Raw genomic sequence first — 18,870 nt, 5'->3', positions numbered from 1 at the left:
GCAGCCGCTTCAGTGACTGTAAACCGAAGTTGTGAGAGCAGGAGGGCAGGGTTTGTCCAGGACTCAGAGTTAATCTTTTGCCTCTGAAGATGAGGATGGAAAGCACGTGCCCGAGCACCAGCTCCTGAGCAGGGAGAGCCACTGCTCTCGAGACAGATTTCTGTGCTTTTTGCCCTCAACGTAAATAACTTACCCCAATACTCCGTTGTAAAAGCATATTATGCTAACGCAAAGTGGTTGCACCGAGGCTGAACAGCTGATGTACTTCAAAGGAAACCTCACCTGCAAATCAAAGAGAAAGGATGACAGATGTGCTTCGTTTCCTGATTTTTTTCCCCTAATATCTCTTTTGATACACTTTTGGGTGGATATTAATGTAAGGTTATTAATAATCTGAACATAATCATAATTATAACTAGATGAAATTAATATTAGGTTATATGCAAGTATATGGTTTTTTGGTTTTTGAGGTCTCCAGCACCTTTCTCCATGCGAAGGAAGCACAATGAATCCATTTCTTGCAAGCCCGTAGTGTGAGCTCATGTCATTAGTACAGCTGCTGAAGACGGGGATTTTATTCTTTTCGAAATAAAGAGGAAATTAGAGGGAAACCACGTCTGGGGTTGTTTTATTTCAAGACTTCAGAAATAGCTTCCCAGGCTGCAGACCCAGAGGGCCCCACCATTTTCTTGTCTAATAGCCACTTTTGAGGATTTCTTTTTTAAACTACTCACTTATTTCCCAGCTCTAAATGCCACTTCCCCAAAAGCTTTTCCTCCCCCAAAACCAGGGAGCAAGGCTGCTTTACCCTGGGCTAACCCACGGCACCCTGACGTTGCAGCAGCCCCGATAAAGCTGCAGCAGCTTCTGCAGCCCCAGGGCACGGAGCAGCGCCCACCTCGCGCCTTTCGCACTGCCCTGCTCCCAGTTTCATCGCTCCCTGACCCTTGAGGATGAGGGGGAAGCCGCGGACAAAGGTTCTTTTACCTTTTTGATTCCCGATGCGTCAGCCACTGGTGGAACGCTCCAGCTGCACCTCGAGGTTTTTCCCCACGTGGGCATCGCAGGGCAAAATGAAGCAGGATCCACAAGGTGGTTTGCAAGGGAAATGAGAACAGTGCAGGAGAAGGGCGTTTTGCCCATGCTTTCATCCCGCCAACACTTAATTTTAGGAGAGGGAAGCCAGGCAGTGAGTTAGGAAAATAAAACGAGGTGCAAGGGCTGGGTGAGCCCAGCTCGCTGTGCGCTGCACGGGCTCTGCCACGAGAAACTGACAGGCACGGAGGACGGTCCTCTCGTAGCGTGCTTGTTCAGAAGGGCATTAACTTTTCATTAATCTGGTTTTATCCGCGAGTCGGTAGGACTCAACTGATTAGTGCCGAGGGATAAAATGCTAAAGGTTTAATTTTTGCCAGTGTTCATAAAATCCAAGGGAAGATAATTTGTGGCAGCAGGGCAAGGTGTTTTAAATTAACATTTCGGCAGGAGCTGAGGGCTGGGGAGATGTTTAACGGATCTAAAACCCAGCCTGATTCTGTGGGAGGCTTTTATGAGACCAGCTGGCTATCGGGTCCAGCTGGGCTTGTCGTGGCACCTCCGTCCTGCTCCTGCTCCCAAGGATCGGTGGAAATGCACGAGCTTGGTACCAAGCAGAGCCCGCAGGCTGCCCTGGCACAGTGCGGGGTGTGCGCGCTCACGAGGCAGCGTGCCCCGGCAGGCAGCTCCCCTCCTGTCTCCTCCTGCTGTGCTGGAGCCATCTCTGGCACAAGGAAAATCTCCCCAGTAACAGACCGAGGCACACAGACTCCATGCCACGAGTCCCAGCTCTCCCTCATTTACTGCTGGGGTTTAAGCAAAGCAGTTTGTTTCAGTACCGCCACCCTATTTTTGCACACAAGAATTGAGAATATTGCTTTTGTTCGTCATCTCTCAAGGAGAAAGGTACCTGGCCTACACACCGCAGTCCTGCGTGCACTGGTGAAGATAAAGGATTACCTTTGGCAGTTTGATTTCTGCAGGAATTTCCTTTCCCTCGGCCCAAGAGATAGGAATCGGAAAACACGTGAGGCTTTCAACTTGCCAGTTGAAGGCTGATACTGATGTGGAATTGTGCTCTGGTTTTGTGGACTCCAAACGAGAAACTCCTGCTGGTCTGAATGAGAAAAACCGTGTGGGAACCAGAATTACAGACCAATTCCTTGCGGTGATTCAGCAGTGAGCTAGCAAAGATGCTGAGCAAGCAACTCGCACCTCCTCTTCCTCAGAGAAATACCATCCAGAGGCAGGGAGTGCTTGATTATGCAGCGTTTATTCTGGATGAGGCAACAAGGGACATTTCCAATAAATGTCACAGCTCCGTATTTAGTCACCAACCAGTGGCACCTCCTGCCCCAAAAGTACCAAAACGAGACTGAAATGAAGGCAACGTGCCAAGCAAAGCTGCCCAGCAGAAGCACCACCTGGAGAAGAGGGCTACAGTACGCGGGTGAAGCTGCCCAGATGCTTCAAATGAAGGAACATTTTCCTTCCAGCCCCTGTACAAGCAAACAAGAGCCATCGATGAGGCCACTGCGACATAAAAATGTGGCAGTTTCACCAAAACAGAGATGCTTGGTGGTTTTAGGTACTTAAAACCCCCCTGTGATCCTACTGGGATCACTCCTGCTTGGTCTGAGACATCTCCTGTCCCCCAGGCAAGCTGTGGCAGCACCCAAGGTCCACAAGGCAACGAATGGGAAGGTTTTCAGGAAGATTTAAAATGCCAGAAAAAGGGGAAAAGCTGTGCAACAGAACCACTCAGCTCTTTAAGACCACTCCCAAGAGCGCCAGACTCATTAAAATGCCTTTTCCTAGGTGGGAGCAGCAGGTTCGCAGCTGTAGAAGCGTTGTAGTGCGGGTGGTGCTGGGAATCCAGCACGGGCTGTGGGAAAAGGAAAGGCTTTTGTAAGAGCTCTGGTTAGCCTGCGCTGCAGACACCTGGGGGGCACAGAAGTTTTCTGAAGTCATAAGCCAAGGAGACGACTCAGGAACCACTTGTACTCTGTTCTTAAGGGTTCCAAGCGAATAATTTTGGAGCCAGTGAAGACTGCTGTGTGGTTACAACCCTTCTCAGACCCCTTTTCAGCCAACAACTGAAAAGGCACGAGGCTCACATTAAGCACCACAATATTAACTTCACAAGTGCATACAGAATCAACAGTTCTCCCAGTTCATGATGATTTGTCCCTTAAAATTCTGGTGGGGTCATCCTACACTGGTCATTTAACATAAATTGTGGGATCCCTAGGGATTTCTTGGTACAAACTCCACAGTACCTGTCTCTTTTCTAGGCTAAATCTTGTAAACCAGCCGTTACTAAGAAAGTACAGACATGAACGGGTATTTCACATGCAGCCTTTGTCAGGCAGTTTTAAAAAGATCAATGCTGAATGCCCACGCAGTGGTCAAGAGGAGACTTTGTGGATGTCCCTCTCACGAGGAATTGATTTCCTTGTTGATTCATCAAGCCAGACTCCTCCTGGCATTCCAGTAATGTGTGGGTTAGACATAGAAATTCATCCTTATGTTACGAAAACACCAACTCCAGGTCACTTAAGACTATTGAGGAATTTTGGTTGCTCTTCCCCTCTCGGTAAAAGTGTTTCTCCACCAATCTTCGGACCTTTTTTCTCCTAGAAATACGAATCATGGAGAAAGGAAGTTAAAATGTGCTAAGAGGTTTTCCAGTTTAATGACAGAAGTTGTGGTGGGACTAAGTTAGCTGATTAAATATTGGCAGACCCTCTAGGAATCTTGACGTTCTGAATTCTTACAGATCTGGGAAAAAGCAATTTCCCCGCGGTTAATTAAAAGAAAGCTTCAAGAAGAGAAAGCAAAAGGAGAAACTCCACTAAAACACAGCCTGCAGGTTCCTGTACGGGTCTGACAAGGTGCAGAGCTGCTGGGCTTTGCGGGCAGGTCCTAAGGGCGCTGAAGCAAAGCCTGGGACAGAAGCCAGAGTGCTGAGGTGCTCAGAAATTGGTGTCTTACACTCACCTTTAGCATCCCGTCTCGCTCCCACTTGAAGAGGCCGCAGGTGCTGAAAGATGAAGATGGCAGGTGAGGACCACCGTGGTATGTTTGCTGCACAGCATGAGGGGGGTCCAAAACGAGCCCCACGCTTTTCCCACACCACTCAGCAGGAAGGACTGACGTTCCAGTTTCAGGGCATGATTCTGTGACTCCCAGCACGCTACTTGTGAACGGACAGCACGAAAACCCCGAGCTGCTGTTTCACACAGCTCATTTCTTACCTGCAGGGTTTTTTGGGGAGCCTGTCAAGGGAAATGGCTCGGTTGCCACAAGGACATTTGAAAAATCGCTTGATGCCATCATGCCAGTGGTAGTCGTGGCTATCCTGCACGCACGTCTCCAGAGGCTTGAAATAGGTGTAATTACACTGTTGGGAGGAGAAAGAGAGCTGTGACTGCTTCACCGGCACACAAAACCTGTTCTGTGGGCTGGGGACAGCTGAATATCCAAACCAAAGCCCCTCTGCCTTCTCCCATCTAGAGGTGCCCACCAGTCTGAGAGATCTGAGAGATATGCTTTTCAAGGCATGGGGCTTCATTTATCATGTAATATGGGGAACTGAGGGGCCTGATCCCGAGCGCTTCAGGGATAAAGCTGGTAAATGGATGCCAGAACACCAATATCCAGGGAACTCACTGCCATAAACACCAAATTGATGTTGAGCACAGCACTAAAGCCTGCCTTGCCTGTGTCCTCATGTCTCAAAGACTCTCAGGGCATGTGCTGCTCTCAAGAACAGTTGCAAGGAATAAAACCATCCCCATTTAATCCCTGCACTGGACTATGGCCAAGTGAGTGACTGACAGGAGGCTGCAGGATGGCCCAGCACCGTTTTGTACAATCTGCGCCCCAGTCCCCTGCTGTCGCCCTGGCTCCACCTCACTTACTGTTTTGCATGTCACGACTCGACATTTCACTTCTTTAATGTTCCTCATCTTCTCTTCCATTTCTTCCTTTTTCACCAGGGGCTGAAAGTATTGTTCCTGCAGCTCAGCCTCAGCCTGTGGGGGCACAGAAAAAGGGTTATGGGGAGAAAGATGGGAGAAGCCACTCCACATGTGGCCTCTGGGCAAATTATGGGGAGTGTCTGGAGAACACTGCAATCTAGGAGCCAGAGAAATAACAAACATTTCTTGCTTCGAATAATCTACGTAGTGCACATGCCGTGCTCCACCACAACATATCCAAGACAAGAGCCCTGTGCCTCTGGAGAGTCAGTATCCTCTGGGGATATGCTCAGCAAGGACCCTGATGGGAGAAACCCAAGCTCTTAGCAGTTCAGTGCAACCTTTCTGTGGCCAAGATGATAAGAAATGAGGTATAAAATAGGCACGTGGCTAATTTGTTTTTACAGGTAGAAGGATTTCTTTTTTCATCCATTAACTGGGAAGCTTCACTGATTCTTGCAAACAGCAAAACAAGAGAGGATGGCACCTTGACCTTATGATGGCTACGGTAATAATGTGCTCTGTGTGCTCAGAGACCCCTGATGCTACTCGTCAGGATGACGTGGTGCCTACGGCATGTTTGGGTACCTGCTTCTTGCTGAAATCATTACGAGAAGTCCAATCAGCTCCCTAGGTCTAAGCCCTCAGTCATGGCTGGATTGAGGCCATACCTCTTTCAGGACACCCGTGTGCTTGGACTTGGCATTCAGGATTTTCTGGAACTCTTCTGACTGCAGATAGGCCAGCTGCTCACGTCGCTTCTTCTGGGCAGGCTCCAGTTCATCCACATCTAGAAAAATAAAAGAGTTCAGTCCTCTAGAGACCGAGTTCAAAACAAGGTTGTGATTTCTAAGCATGATCACTGGAGGAGATTTTGGAAGTCTGAGATGTCTCAAGCAAACGTTCAGGTCAAGCAACAGAATTTAATAGTTCAGGAGAATGTGAAGCCAAGGCCAAAGATGGCTTCAGAGAAATAACAGCATTTTATACGTAACATTGCACCTTCTCTCAAACCTGAGTCCTTGACCCAGTAATAGTGCTCTGTTCAGCAGAACATAAGCATACTTTTTTCCATTCTAGAACTTAACATGACTTACCATTCTTAGTGTCTGTGTTCTGTGACTGAGCAACGTTTTTCTCAACTCTTTCAACAATTTCTAGGACATCATCAAGATCAGCTCTTTTCCGCTTGACACTGTTTGGATCAGTTTTAGCAAGAACCTGGCCTTTTGCTCGTAGCCGGTGTATTGCAGCCAGCTAGAAAACAGGGAAGAGCAGTGAATGGGTTGGTGACCAGCCTGGCTCCAACGTTCCTACTTCCAGCAGCAGCAGAGGAAGTCTGTCAGATGGAGGAGGCAAGATCCACACAGAACAGGGCAAAGAGAAAACCAACAAAATCCCCAGCTCTGCTGTACATCTAATTCAACACACCACCCAACCTCATTTCACAATCCATAAAGTGACTCTTCCAAACCATAAAGTGACTCCTCCAGGGGGGTTACCAAGGCTTGATATCTCTGCAGAAGTGCTTTAACTGTTTCACAGAATAGAAAGTCTTCCAGAAGAAACTAATAGGAAATTGTATACAACTATTCCTTTCCATACTCGCAAAAATTCAGATTTCTTCCTAGAAGACTTGCTGGAAGAGAGAAGTTTCTTTCACAAACATGTGAACAGATCTGTGCCAAGCAAAGAGCACTGAGCTAGCCTATACATGAAGACTGATGACTCCTGTATTACCCCAGATCAAACTTCCCTTAACCTCCCCTTCTTCACACTCAAAACCCACCCATTCAGAGCGCTGTTACCTTTTTGGCTTCTGCCAAGCTGCCTAGTTTTGGTGTTGGAGGTGGAGGCCCATCAAAGAAGAGGATATCTTCTCCTTCTGAGAAGCCTGTGCCGAGCCTCGGCCTTTGAGGAGTTGACATTTTTGCAGCTTTGGGAAACTCCGCCCCAGGTGTTGGGGAAAGGTGTGAGGACTGCCCGGAGGAGGATGGGAGAGCAGGCCTGTCAGCTTTACTTGTGTTCTGGAGAAACCTTGTAAGACAAGAGACAGTGACACAAGTCAAAGGGACAGGAGGGTTCTTTCCAAAACAGAGAGAAACCTCAAATGAAGCTGGCAGGTAGGAGGTGAAAGCACATGAAGAAATGGACTTTTCTGTAGAATTGGTAGTTAAGCAGTGGTAGTTAAGCACATAAATACTTAAGTTTACATAAATCATGGCAGAGGTTGGACAGGTTCATGGGAAAAACAATCCCTTCAGGGATACTGTAACAGACACCACCTTTAGCCTGAAATACACGCTGTTGGAGGCTGGAGAAATATTTTGGGGAAAAATCATCATGATCAGTACCTAGTTTTATTCTTCTCCTTCAAGTTGTTTTGGAACCTTTAGGTTTTGTTTTGGCTCCAGTTGAGCCTTTTGAGGCTACTAGGCTACGTCAGTTTCAGTTTCACCCAGGCTGGCCCTTATGGCGTTTTTCTTAAGTTTGTTAACAGAGATGCACTTGGCAAATTGTTAGGCTCAGAAGACCCTTGCAGACCAGCAATGAACAGAACCAGGAGTCCTGACCCCAGCTTCCTACTCTAATCAACCTCTTCCCATCATGCCTTCCACTTACTGGGCACCACACTGGAGTATTTAGTTCTCTACTAAAACAAACAAACAAAAAACCCAGTGCAGTATTTTTATTTAAACAAAGTTTTTATGAAAAAGAGCAAGACATCTCTGCATAATAATGGGCCATAATAATGGACCCCTTCTTGTGAAAGTCAGTATGGCTTACCTCCTCTGAATCTCCTCAGATCGCTTTTTTCTGGCCTCCAGCAATTTCTGTTTCTGTTGCTTGAGCAGTGCTGAGGCAGAGAGAGACTGGAAACTGCCCCCTTGCTTATTTTCAGCATCTGGAAGAAATAAAATAAAACCCACCAATGTGTGCTCAGAAGGAGCTGAGTGCTCTCCGGAGTGGGTTTTCCTTCAGGCACAAGGACGTACCTGCCTTGGTCCAGTGCTTGCAGAGGTTTCGTGCTCCAAAGGTTGGCTGTGCCAGCAGTTCTTTGAACTCCTCAGAGCATGGCATGGGCCTCTTTGCTGCACCTGGCGTGGAAGAAGCATAAATATAAGAGATTTGGAGCCAAAAAGGGAAGCAGGCCTAGCTTTAGAGACATCAAGTAGTCTAGGCTGGAAGTAACCCCTGCAGGTCACCTGCTCAAGCACCCCCCAAAGCAGGACTAACTTCTACATTACATCTGGTTGCTCAAGCACAGCACGTCACACAAACATTTCTACCTCTTCAGCAATTTCATCAGTCAGCCCCCCACCAGCCTTGGCTGTCTGTGGTGTTCCTACCATCCCCCTTTTTAAACAGTTTTTGCTTGAAAGCCCCACAGCCATCAAACGTTATTCTTGGAGAATTAAGAGCAGCTAAAGGCTAGAGAAATTACACACACTATGTTGCCTGAAATGGTGGCAGCTGAAGGAACTAAAAGATGGATCACACATCTAAGCAATGTCTGGAGCACGTGGTTTGAATAATCTGTCATCTGCTCTCCACTGAGTGTAAAGAAGGTGTAATATTAAGTACTTTTCAGAAAAGAAACAGAGGCAGAGAAGATCAGTGAATTTCCAAAGACTATGGAAGGAACATGCTTTGAAGATGACAAAAGAAAAGCACAAGAAACAGGCGAGGCACCCAGCAGGTCCCCTGCATTGCAGACCTGTCTCCGATTTATACTTAGTATTCCTTGGAAGCTTCCCAGACTAACAGAAGCCATCTATTTTAATCAATTAAAATAAATTCTCTGGTTCAAAGTTCTTAGAATTTCCAATTCCCATTAATCTGGCAAAGATCTTCTGTCATTGTCCAAAGACAGAACGGGAGACTTAATTCAAGGGCACTGCTGAAAAAAGATGCACAAAGCCACACAGTTGCTTAGTTACATTTGCCTGGCAGCTGTGATCTCAAGAAGAAAGAGGAGTTCAGATCAATTGAGAAAGCAGCCTGCAAACGTCTATCTCTGCAGCAAACAAATCGCCAGATTCATTCAGGGTCCTGGGACACAGCTACACATCAAGTCAAAAAAATATCTGGAGGGTGAAGAGACTACACAGGTAGTTAGGTACCAATTTTCTGCTTGGTTTCCTGGACAATTGCATCAACTCCTCTCACGACCAGATTGGAGAGAGTGGTTTGAACCTTCCTTTTCGGCGCTGCAGCTGCTGCACTAGAAAGAGGAAATAAAACCAGAATGTCAGGGTTTTTTTGGAGTTGTTTCATTACTGTGGAGTCACAGCAGTTATCAGATGGCAGTGGTAAAGGAATCAAAGCAGTGTGCAAACGCAGGGCTTGATCCAGCTGTGACTCAAGCCTTTCCACAGCTGTCTTCAGTGGGATTTGGATAAAGGGCCTGACCCCTCCACTTTAGTCGGTGATACGTAGTGATCTACCAACTTTGGTAACTTAATAATACACAGGGCGTACCATTGCCTCTTCATGGACATAGTGATACCGGGTCATTTCAGTCAAAGAAGGGAAGAGGAGGAAGAAGAAATACAGAATGCACTGACACTGAAACTGGGATTAAAATTTAATGAGTCACGACAAATTAGGGTAAGGGAATGGCACTGAAAAATACTCAGCTCGAATGCTTGGGACCTCATCGTAAAGGTCTTTTACCCGCTGACACACAATACCATCTGGCTTCACAACGCAGTATTAATTCAGAGGTGAAAACACACCTGCCCACATCTTAGCACTGACTGATGAAGTTTTCCAATCAAACAGCAGCTCTGTTACCTTGTGAGGCCAGAAGTATTACACCAAACATGGGACATTTATTCCTGTTTGATGAATGCAGGTAAGTGAAAGGGAACTCTAACTAAATATCCACCCTTAAGAGAGAGCTTCACGCTCACTCATATATGGGAGAGAAATTCTGTTCAAAATCTGAGACCTGTGCTTTAGCCCAAAGGAAATGTGTGGTTTGTCTTACACTGAGGCTGCGTATGCTGTTGAAGAGACTCCTCCGTAGTAAAATCCGTCCTGGCACAGCCTCTCCTTCAAACCGAGATTTTTCCGAGCAACTTTTTTGGGAATGCGGCCCCCAGAGAAGGTAGACTGCAGATCTGCCCGCTTCGAGCTGAGCTTCTTGTACTGGGATTGTACATGGTACTGACAATACTCACAGTCATTCTGAAAAGAAAGGGAAGAAGATTGTTGCAGAACACTATTAGATACAATTTACTTCATTCCCCTCACCCACATGTGTGGCTAAACCGAAGTTGTACTTCCATTGTAGCACTCCAGCAATCACCCAAATCAGCAAAGACAAGCTCACACTCAGCAATAAAAAAAATAAAATTGCCTGTGCTAATCACTGGAGAAAAAAAAAGCTTGTGCATCAAAGACTTCTTCCATCCCAGGAATTTTAAGGCCACTCCTTGGCTCAAGACAACTGACGTTCCAGGTCCTCTTGCCCAGATTCTGTACACCTGACTCTGAGCTGTATGCCATTTTCTTACTGGTATGAACACAAAGATAAACTAGAGCACAATGTTTCATGCACTGGTTCCAAATTAATTCATCAGGTTTCAGCGTCAATCCACAGCAGTTTGGAACTTCAGATAGTAAACTTGCCTGCCAGAGAAAGCAGTGTCATAAAAGCACTCTCTCAGGGGATTCTTTTTACCACCAAAAAGAAATTACTGTTCTCTTGTTGATATCCATCTGCCCCATATTTGTATAACTACAATTATCCCATAATCAAACATCTTTTGTCACTAAGTAAGCAGGCAGCTAATTCCTTCAGGAGGTCCTTCCGCCAGAGCCTCCATCTGTGGTCTGTTCCAAGCGGCCGTGGAATATTTCACTGACCCTGAGAGCCCTGTGCACAGGCACTTCCTGGAGTGGGTCTGTAGTCGCAGCCTTGTTTTGCTACAAGTACCTTTTCTTTTTGTCCTCCTCCCCACTCTACGCACTTTTAGCTCCTCCCCAGTTTTTCATTCCTTCCTTTTCTCTCCTTTTCTCTTCTAAGTACTTCCCTACTAACAATTACCCTGCTGACTTGGACAAGGTTCCTTTCAGATACCTTAATGTCACCATAGCCGTGAAGCAAGTGACACAGTCCACAAGTCCTTTAAGCTTAGACAAGTCAATACTGTCTCCAGAAAGTGAATCCCACCACCTTTTCCCTCTCCTCTCTAATGGTTGTGCAGGTACAAATATTCCAGCAGCCAGTGGGCACGCTGGACCAGGGAACTCACCTGGTTAAGATCATCTCCAAAAACCAGAACCATTCCCAAGAAAAACCTTCTACTGTTTTATTTTGGGTTAGCTCCCTAGTGCAGTGCATGGAAGCTTGCACTGGCACAAAGGGTAGTGAAAGGATGTGGAGATGGTGACAGACATGAGTCGAGACCGTTATCTTTCCACTGCAGCACTAGCTTTGCTTTTAGGGAACTGCAGTGCTGCTGCTACAGGGCTGTCAGAGAAACAGCTCTTCAGAGTTTCATTCCTCAGCTTTTCCACCCACTTTAATTACTTACAAGATCCAGAAAGAAATAAAAGAGTTGGAGCAGGAGTACAAAAGCAGCAGCTAAAATTTACCAACAGATTCAGGATGTCCTAACTACTGAGGGTACAAACCAGGTTCACTATCTGTGTGCAGGAACTGCCATTCTTCTTCCTGGCTTTGCAGGTACCCAGGTCCAGAGCTTCACCCATGAGCAGGATCTTCTGGGGATGGTCAACAGACAGACAGACCTAGAAGGAAATCAGAACATGCCTTGAGGAGGGGCTTTTCTCTAGATGTCACTGGTTTGCTTCTGGTCTAGTTTGGCACCTCTGGTATTAGCAGTGCAGTTTTAAAAAATGCAGGCCTAGTTTAAGAAAGCCGCACATCCTGTTCAGACCAAGAAAAAGACTCGGTTAAAAACAAAAAAGCAAATTTGTTTCCCACAAGGAGATGAAGGACGTTGTGTTTCTATGCTCAGAGCCTCAGGGAAGCAAGCTGACAGCATCATGGCAACCACATTTGGCAGCGGAGGGGAAGTGGAGATGGACTGGAACTCTTTGTCCCTCTCCATATGTCCAGCTCCAGACAAAGCTGTCTCCTGTGGGACATGAAAAGCATCATCTTCACGCCACCCAGAGATACTGGGACTTGAAGACCAGAAATATTCTGCGAAGTCAGTTTTAATGTAGCTCTAGACATGTACATTTTTAGCTAAGAAGAAATATTCAATATAGGCCTTGCATTAAACCTGGTGTGCCTTTCTACTCACCAGCAGGACTTTCTACAGCTTATTAATGGTAATTTCAGCAATTATATAGTTTAACAGACAATTAATGAGATTCTTAATTTTTCCATTTGGAGAATTTAAAATGCAAAATACTACATCACCAGCTACTAGATTGAAATTACCCTTGACAGAAGTCAGTAAAAACGGTTTCCATTCCAGTGCAATTAAAAAGACATTAAAAAAACATTTAACTTATTAGCAAAATGAAGCTACCTTACATGTTTTGATACATAAAGAAAAAGTAATTCATCATGTTCCACATTTATAAGTGACTGATTAAACAAATGAAGTGCTAAGTATCAACTTACTATACATAATATATGATTTGTTTTATAAATCAAACACTGTTTTTTTTCAGCTATGATTTTGGAACCAGGAAACGTTTTCAATCACATCTCATGCTTAAATTAGGGGAGAAAAATGAGCTTCCCCCATTTTTTCAGCTTGTTGAGACTTTTCAGCTGAACCAGGCGCTGCACTGAAGTAGCTGAATGAACTGACAAGAAGATACAATTCCTACAACTCCAGAGGAGCTGACTGCTACCGAGAACAGGTTAAACACTAGAATAAACTTTGATTTTAGATGCCTAACAGGATTTCTTGAAGTTAGTTTTCCAGAAAATCAGGAGCAAAAACACATCATGCAAATATCTAGATCAGACTACTGTAATTTCAACCTTAGCGTGTTATAAAGCTAAATCTCGGGCAGATACGAAAAAGTTCAGCTATGTTTTTTTGTTTGTTTTTTCCACAGCTGATGAGTAAGTTAAAAATTCTCCCACCTCGTCCGAGCCTTCTTTAGGTTTCATAGGATTAGCGTTGAGCAGCCCGATGACTGTGCCTTGGTCTGTCTTCCAGTGCTCCTTATGGACGTCACCAAACAAGAAGAGTGAGACGGATTGATTGAGATCCCGCAGGTCATTCAGCCGCCAGATACTGAAGGTTCTGCCCTGGAACACACATTCGCTTTCCTTTCAGCTCTCAGCAAGAGGACACTGATTGCATCCCCTCTTGCTGTTGCATTGAAGTTATTCTGATTATTTTCCCCTGGCGTTTCCTAATTTAGGCAAGCACAAACTGTATCTTCGATTAAGGTTAGATACAATACATCCAGCCAAGCCACACAGCCAGTTCTAGGACTCTTAGAGGCCAAACTAGTGCTATACTGCTGCTCTCACTAATCTTCCTGATATTAAAGCTGGTCAGCACTCTGGCTCACTGAATGAAGAGGTTTTGACCCCACTGAACAATCAACACCAAGGCATATTCAGTTCTCTGTTTCATCAGTGAAAGTCCACAGGTCATGCACCATATAGGGTAGAATGATCTCGAGGGAAATGATGGAGGCACAATATGTTGGCACATTTAAAACGAAAGACCTGTCTAGAAAGACAGAGAGTCACAGTCATTTTTTTCCACTGGTGTTTCACATGTAACAGCAGGCAAACAGATTTTGACAGATTTATGCCACGGCTACACTTATACTAGTGCCCAGGACAGTTGCTCCAGATAAGCTAAGGACTTAGCCTGAGGACTAAAAGCAGCATTACTGCATGAAGAAAGATGAGCCAAGCTCTTTAATACAGGAGCTTTTCAGTAACTACACAGAGGAAGCTGATTAAGTTGAAGACCTAATTAGTTCCTCAGGATAGAAGACCAGCATTTCACTGGGATGCAACGAAGTTACTTACATTATTTGCGCTCTGAGGAGTGACCTTCTTTATTATAACTCCAAATGTCACCCAGTCTGTTTCCTCCAAGTTTTCTGTAGCAAGTTTGCTTTTCAGCTGGGACAGTCGGATCAGCTTCCGGTTAGCCATTTTTCTGTCCATTTCAGCTGATGAAACCCGGGGTTTTCTACATCAAATGAAAGCACATAAAAAAAGAACACATTCCTTTACATAAAGGGACAGACACAAACAAAAACATTCTGCATTCTCCTGTGGAAGACTGTCTCAAAGCAAAATGTTTTTGTGCCTCATTTCACCCTGAGTTCACGTGAAACAAAACCCCTTAGCTCCAGATGCTGCCCAAATCCTGGAAAGCTACTAACCACACACTTTGTTCCTTGTCCAAATAGTCGCACTGCAATTTAGCCCTGAGCTTTCACTAACTCTTCACGTTTCAGGAAGGACCAGGTATCACAACTATCTGGAAATATGCTAGAAATCCAGCACGGTTTCTGGTGAGGAAGACACGACAAGTATTCAGAGACCTCTTGTGGCTACACCGAGTATGGGAATGCCGAGTGGCTCTTGAGGCTTCTCGGTGTGAAATGAAATCTGCTCTGCTGGGGCACAAGCAGGCCTGTGTACATGTCCACCGCTGAGGACATCCCAGGGAAGTCAGTGCTAATAAAATTATAGATTTTTTGTTAGAAAGGAGCGAAGATAAAAATAGGAACGTGGTAATAAGCCACGTAAAAAGTTCACTTTAATGACAACCAGACAATGCTGTGGCTTTGTGTTACAGCCTGTACTGATGACTGACTAGTCTGCCATGGTTAAGCAGTGTACAAACAGCAAATCAGAAATCCAGTCCTCCGCTCTCTACCTGTGTGATTAGCATCACGGGAGATTGGACTGATTGCATTCGCTCCCCCTTCTCTTGAGGGTGATATCCCCAGAGAGAGGTGGGGATCCTGCTGGGCTGCTGACCTTAATCTCAGTCCCGAGAAGGTTTCCACAGACACCGGCTGAGATGTTGTACTGGAGCACGTAGGCGTCTGAGGAGTCTTCTCTCTGGTTACCTTATTGGGTGTGTTCCCTGGGGCAGACTTGAGAGGCTGGAATGCCAGACTGAGGACTTGTCGCAGAGGAGGAGCCTTGGTCTCTTCAGCAGGAAAAAATGCAAAAAAGAATACCTCTTGATAATGAAAGAAAACTTCTAAATGAAAATAACGTTAACTTACACCTGACCAAGCAGGAGTCTAATTTAACACAGGGGAGCAAAGGCATAAATCTGTCTTACTGGTACGGGACTGGTCTTCCAGTCAGCTAGGAACTGACAGCTCCAGGTCAGTTGCGCGTACTCAAGCAGTGAGTTCTGCCTCAACATGAGCTTCCCAGGGCAGGTAAGCATTTTCCAGGAAAGCTTAAAAGTACACGCTGCCAGTGTCCAGGTTAACCACAGCAGCAGAGAGCATAGCACCCATTGCAAAGGGCAGAATAATTAACTCTGTAATGAGCTCTGTTCTGCTGTGACCAGACTGCTCCCGGTGCATAGTACAAAAACTACCCTGGATGTGTCTGCACTGCTGCTGTGACCTACGCAGGTTTTCAACAAAAGCCCAGTGTGTTTCAGTGAGAATGGTACCTGCTGAGGAGGCTTTTGATTTCTGGGTTCCTTGCTTGGCTGTCAGTAAGGGACTGCCTAGCTGAGCTGAGAAACACGGTGACTCTTGCAGCTTCTGAACTTTCCTTTCCTTTAAGGGTGGACAGGGAGATTTACCTGGGCAAGAAAACCAACAAGTATTTATGAGATCTCAGGATCTAGACTCAAATATTAAGGATTACTCCAAACTAAGTAATTCTCTGAATAAAAAAAGCCAAGTCAGTGTCCCACATGGAAACCCTTCAGCTAAACTTCCAGCATCTGAAATGCAACATCAAGAAAAGCCCCAGTGACTGTTTCCCCTGATGACCCAAAACTCTGTATGTCACTGAAACCACAACGCTGCGGAAAGCAGGAACATCCCCTTGTTTTTCAATTTCCCCCATGTAGTTTATTACTACACCCAATGTGCTACCACAATAAACACAGCTGTATTTTCTGGGCGTACCGAGGTCTGCCAGCAAGAAGAAACACCTCCAGCAGAAGACCCCGGAGCACCTCAGTCACCGATTGCCCCACAAAGAATCAACATATGAGGCAGATGCCAAAACTGCAGCTCACTGATTTAGTCTGTAGCTGCAGGAAACAAGCTGTGTGGGAATACACCAGACCACCATTCCCCCTTGCTGCTCAGTGCTCACTTTAGATTATCTGGAGTCTTGCCTATAATTTGCATGTTGGTAGGCCAACAAATCAGGAACTCATTTAATTAGTCTCATTACCAGGGGTTTTCTTCTCAGGGCCTGAACTGGATTGCTGCCCAATAGCTGTCTTCTGCAACTGCTCCTGTAACATCTTCATCTGTTCTTGCAATTTTCTCAGCTCAGCTAGGAAAGAAATAATAAGAAAAAAAGATAATAATGAAGACAGCAGGAAGTCATTGCAAGCAGGGATTTATGAAGTCTGGCAGTTTTACTACATCACAGAAACTCAGAAAACAAAGCCTAGAGCCACAGAACAGATTTTGCTCTTATTCTACATAGCTCACGGCGAAGGGACACGATTCTATGCAGCCTGGAGCTGACTTATCTAACTATTTGACTTGTTTGGTATATGTTCCTTGGCATGTTGCATATATCTTTCCTAACGAAGACAATTTAAATGGCTGACAATTGCACTCCATAGCATAAAGAAGTGCTTCCAGTGTAACCAAATATGTGGAAGGCTCAGGGACCAGCTCTGCTGCTATGATATTGGCTGCTATGGCAGAACCTCCCACCAGTAATCCCTGGGGAAGCAGGGGGAGTTATGCTGGTGAAAGATGCCAGGATGACAGCCCTAAAGACTGAAGCAATGTTGTTCTTCATCAGACAAGGCAGAAGTGCACAGGAAACCTTCCCTATCCTGCTCACCAGAGCTAGTTGAGTCTCCCTGGTTTACTCAGTCCTGTGTCCTTCTTTTGGGAAAATAGTTTGGTGAGTTTGGTTAATGAGCATTGAAATCTGGATTTAGAATGCCCTACACATTCACAAAACCTTTCTGTATTCCCTGTCTGGCTACTAAACTGAGTCCTAAACTGAGAAGCAGCAAGCTTCTGCCCATTAGCTTTCTTGAGACAAGAGATACAGATATGACAAAAGAGATAAAAGATGCTGTTACAGAAACCTTGCAGTTCTTCATTGGTCTTCTCTTTTTCCTGACTGGGAGCTGAAGTGGAAACGGTTTCTTCTGCCTCCTCTTCTTCCAGCAGGTCATCCACGTCTCCAAACAGTGCAGCCAGGTTCTCCTTCTGCTCATCAATGATGCTGTCCTCAGTGCTGACCTCCTCAGTGTAGGATGCATCATCTTCTGCATCAAAGAGCTCGTCGTACTCATCTGGTTCTCCCCCCTCATCCTTTGGGTCACCTTCCTCCTCAGGAGAATTCCCCTCCTCAGCTTCCTCACTTTCTTCCAGGAGGGAGGCCAGCAGGTCCAAGTCATTGTCAGCTGAGGCAAAAATTAAACTCAAATGTTACTTCTGTACATTTAGAGAAAAGCTGCCATGGAATAAAACACTTGAGATAGTCTAATTACAGGCTAATAACAACCAGGACTAAATCAGAGCAACGAACAGTATTTTTAAAAACTTGCTTTAACTTTGGCTGAAGGAAGATAAAGCAGCTTCCTGCCACCTGGTCAGATGGAAATGTGTTTGCAGACACTCTCCGCTTGTGATCCATGCTGGCTGGTCAGCAGAAAGCTTGATGGCCACTCAGCACTGGCTTTTCCTCCTATGCAGCTGCTTGTACAACAGCTTCTGTTACAAAGAAGCCTTGGGACATGTAAAGGATAGCTGACAGCTCTACAAGGACACCCACATGGCTTTTGGCAATAGAAGTTAAGGAGGAAGATGCAAGGCAGGCAAGAAAGCATATCCTCAGATATGCTGTGCTCAAGGGACAACGTAGCAAAGGAGCATGGAGCAAAAGCATAAATAACAGGAAAAAAAAAAAAAGAACAAGGAGAGGAATGGAACAGAGAAAGCAGAAATGAAATACAGAACAAAACAAGAAATGTATTCAGCCTCTGCTGCTGAAGAAAACAGAAATCCAGGAAGAGGCAGAGCAGCCTCACACAAAGGCGACAGTGACAAAGGCAAGGGACAACACCAAAGGCCTCTGGGAGAGAAATCAGTGCAATGTAACTTCCTTTGTTAAGAGGTTTACCAAGTTTTCTGGACAAAATTAACCAACTTACTGGTCAGAAGAAAACTTCCTGACTGAAAGTAAAAGAGCACTTTTATCCCTTACCTTCCATGATTTCACCAGGATCTCTTCAAGAGCCCCTTGAGGTAAAACGTCCTCTGTCACAGGAGAACAACATCGACACTGTCAGAAGGGATATAATCAGCTATATAGAGCTGCTCTGGCTCTCTATCTGATGTGCAAACCAGCAGCTTGCTTTTCTTCACAGCTCCCGATAAGGAATCCACCGAATTTAAAATCCCCAGGCGCATTTTCTACAGCTACAGCCTGAGCTCTGAGGCACTCAGGGCAGCGCAAGGGCATTATTTCTAGAAAAAAAGCCTGGTCACGGACAGACTTAAAGAAATGCTTACCGCCTTCTCCCACTTCATCAGCCAGACGGGGTAATTACCTTTAATTAAACCCAACCTTTTCCTCCCCCCCTCCCCTCACAGCCCCCTCTCACCGCCAGCCGCGCGCTCGCCGCCGCCCGCCAAAACTCCAAGCGGGCCCCGCCCCCGTCCTGCGCATGCGCGCCGGCACCGCCGGGCGCTG

At 45.7% G+C, this 18,870-nt stretch overlaps 1 protein-coding gene across 8 annotated transcripts in view; it reads right to left on the bottom strand.

Annotated features, from left to right (window-relative positions):
• The window catches only part of MCM10 (minichromosome maintenance 10 replication initiation factor), a 23,570-nt gene extending 4,700 nt beyond the window's left edge, over nucleotides 1-18,870 (bottom strand). Inside the window, exons 1-21 of one of the 8 annotated variants that reach the window (XM_080605618.1) lie at nucleotides 18,782-18,870; nucleotides 18,382-18,459; nucleotides 17,258-17,578; nucleotides 16,375-16,479; nucleotides 15,635-15,769; nucleotides 14,977-15,151; nucleotides 14,011-14,176; nucleotides 13,102-13,269; nucleotides 11,664-11,780; nucleotides 10,012-10,211; nucleotides 9,143-9,243; nucleotides 8,015-8,116; nucleotides 7,806-7,923; nucleotides 6,827-7,055; nucleotides 6,116-6,275; nucleotides 5,690-5,808; nucleotides 4,959-5,072; nucleotides 4,293-4,438; nucleotides 4,036-4,078; nucleotides 988-3,671; nucleotides 194-282 (exon numbers count right to left, since the gene is read on the bottom strand). In XM_080605618.1, coding sequence (XP_080461744.1) covers nucleotides 3,588-3,671; nucleotides 4,036-4,078; nucleotides 4,293-4,438; nucleotides 4,959-5,072; nucleotides 5,690-5,808; nucleotides 6,116-6,275; nucleotides 6,827-7,055; nucleotides 7,806-7,923; nucleotides 8,015-8,116; nucleotides 9,143-9,243; nucleotides 10,012-10,211; nucleotides 11,664-11,780; nucleotides 13,102-13,269; nucleotides 14,011-14,176; nucleotides 14,977-15,151; nucleotides 15,635-15,769; nucleotides 16,375-16,479; nucleotides 17,258-17,578; nucleotides 18,382-18,388 — 2,610 coding nt within the window. In that variant the 5' untranslated portion in view covers nucleotides 18,389-18,459; nucleotides 18,782-18,870 and the 3' untranslated portion in view covers nucleotides 194-282; nucleotides 988-3,587. The other 7 variants (XM_080605620.1, XM_080605617.1, XM_080605619.1 and 4 more) reach the window with 7 other exon arrangements.

This window comes from Anser brachyrhynchus, assembly GCF_964034855.1.
Source record: "Anser brachyrhynchus genome assembly, chromosome: 1".
Taxonomy (NCBI): domain Eukaryota; kingdom Metazoa; phylum Chordata; class Aves; order Anseriformes; family Anatidae; genus Anser; species Anser brachyrhynchus.
The sequence above is the reverse complement of the archived record's forward strand: the minus strand, read 5'-3'. Positions and strand labels throughout refer to the sequence as shown.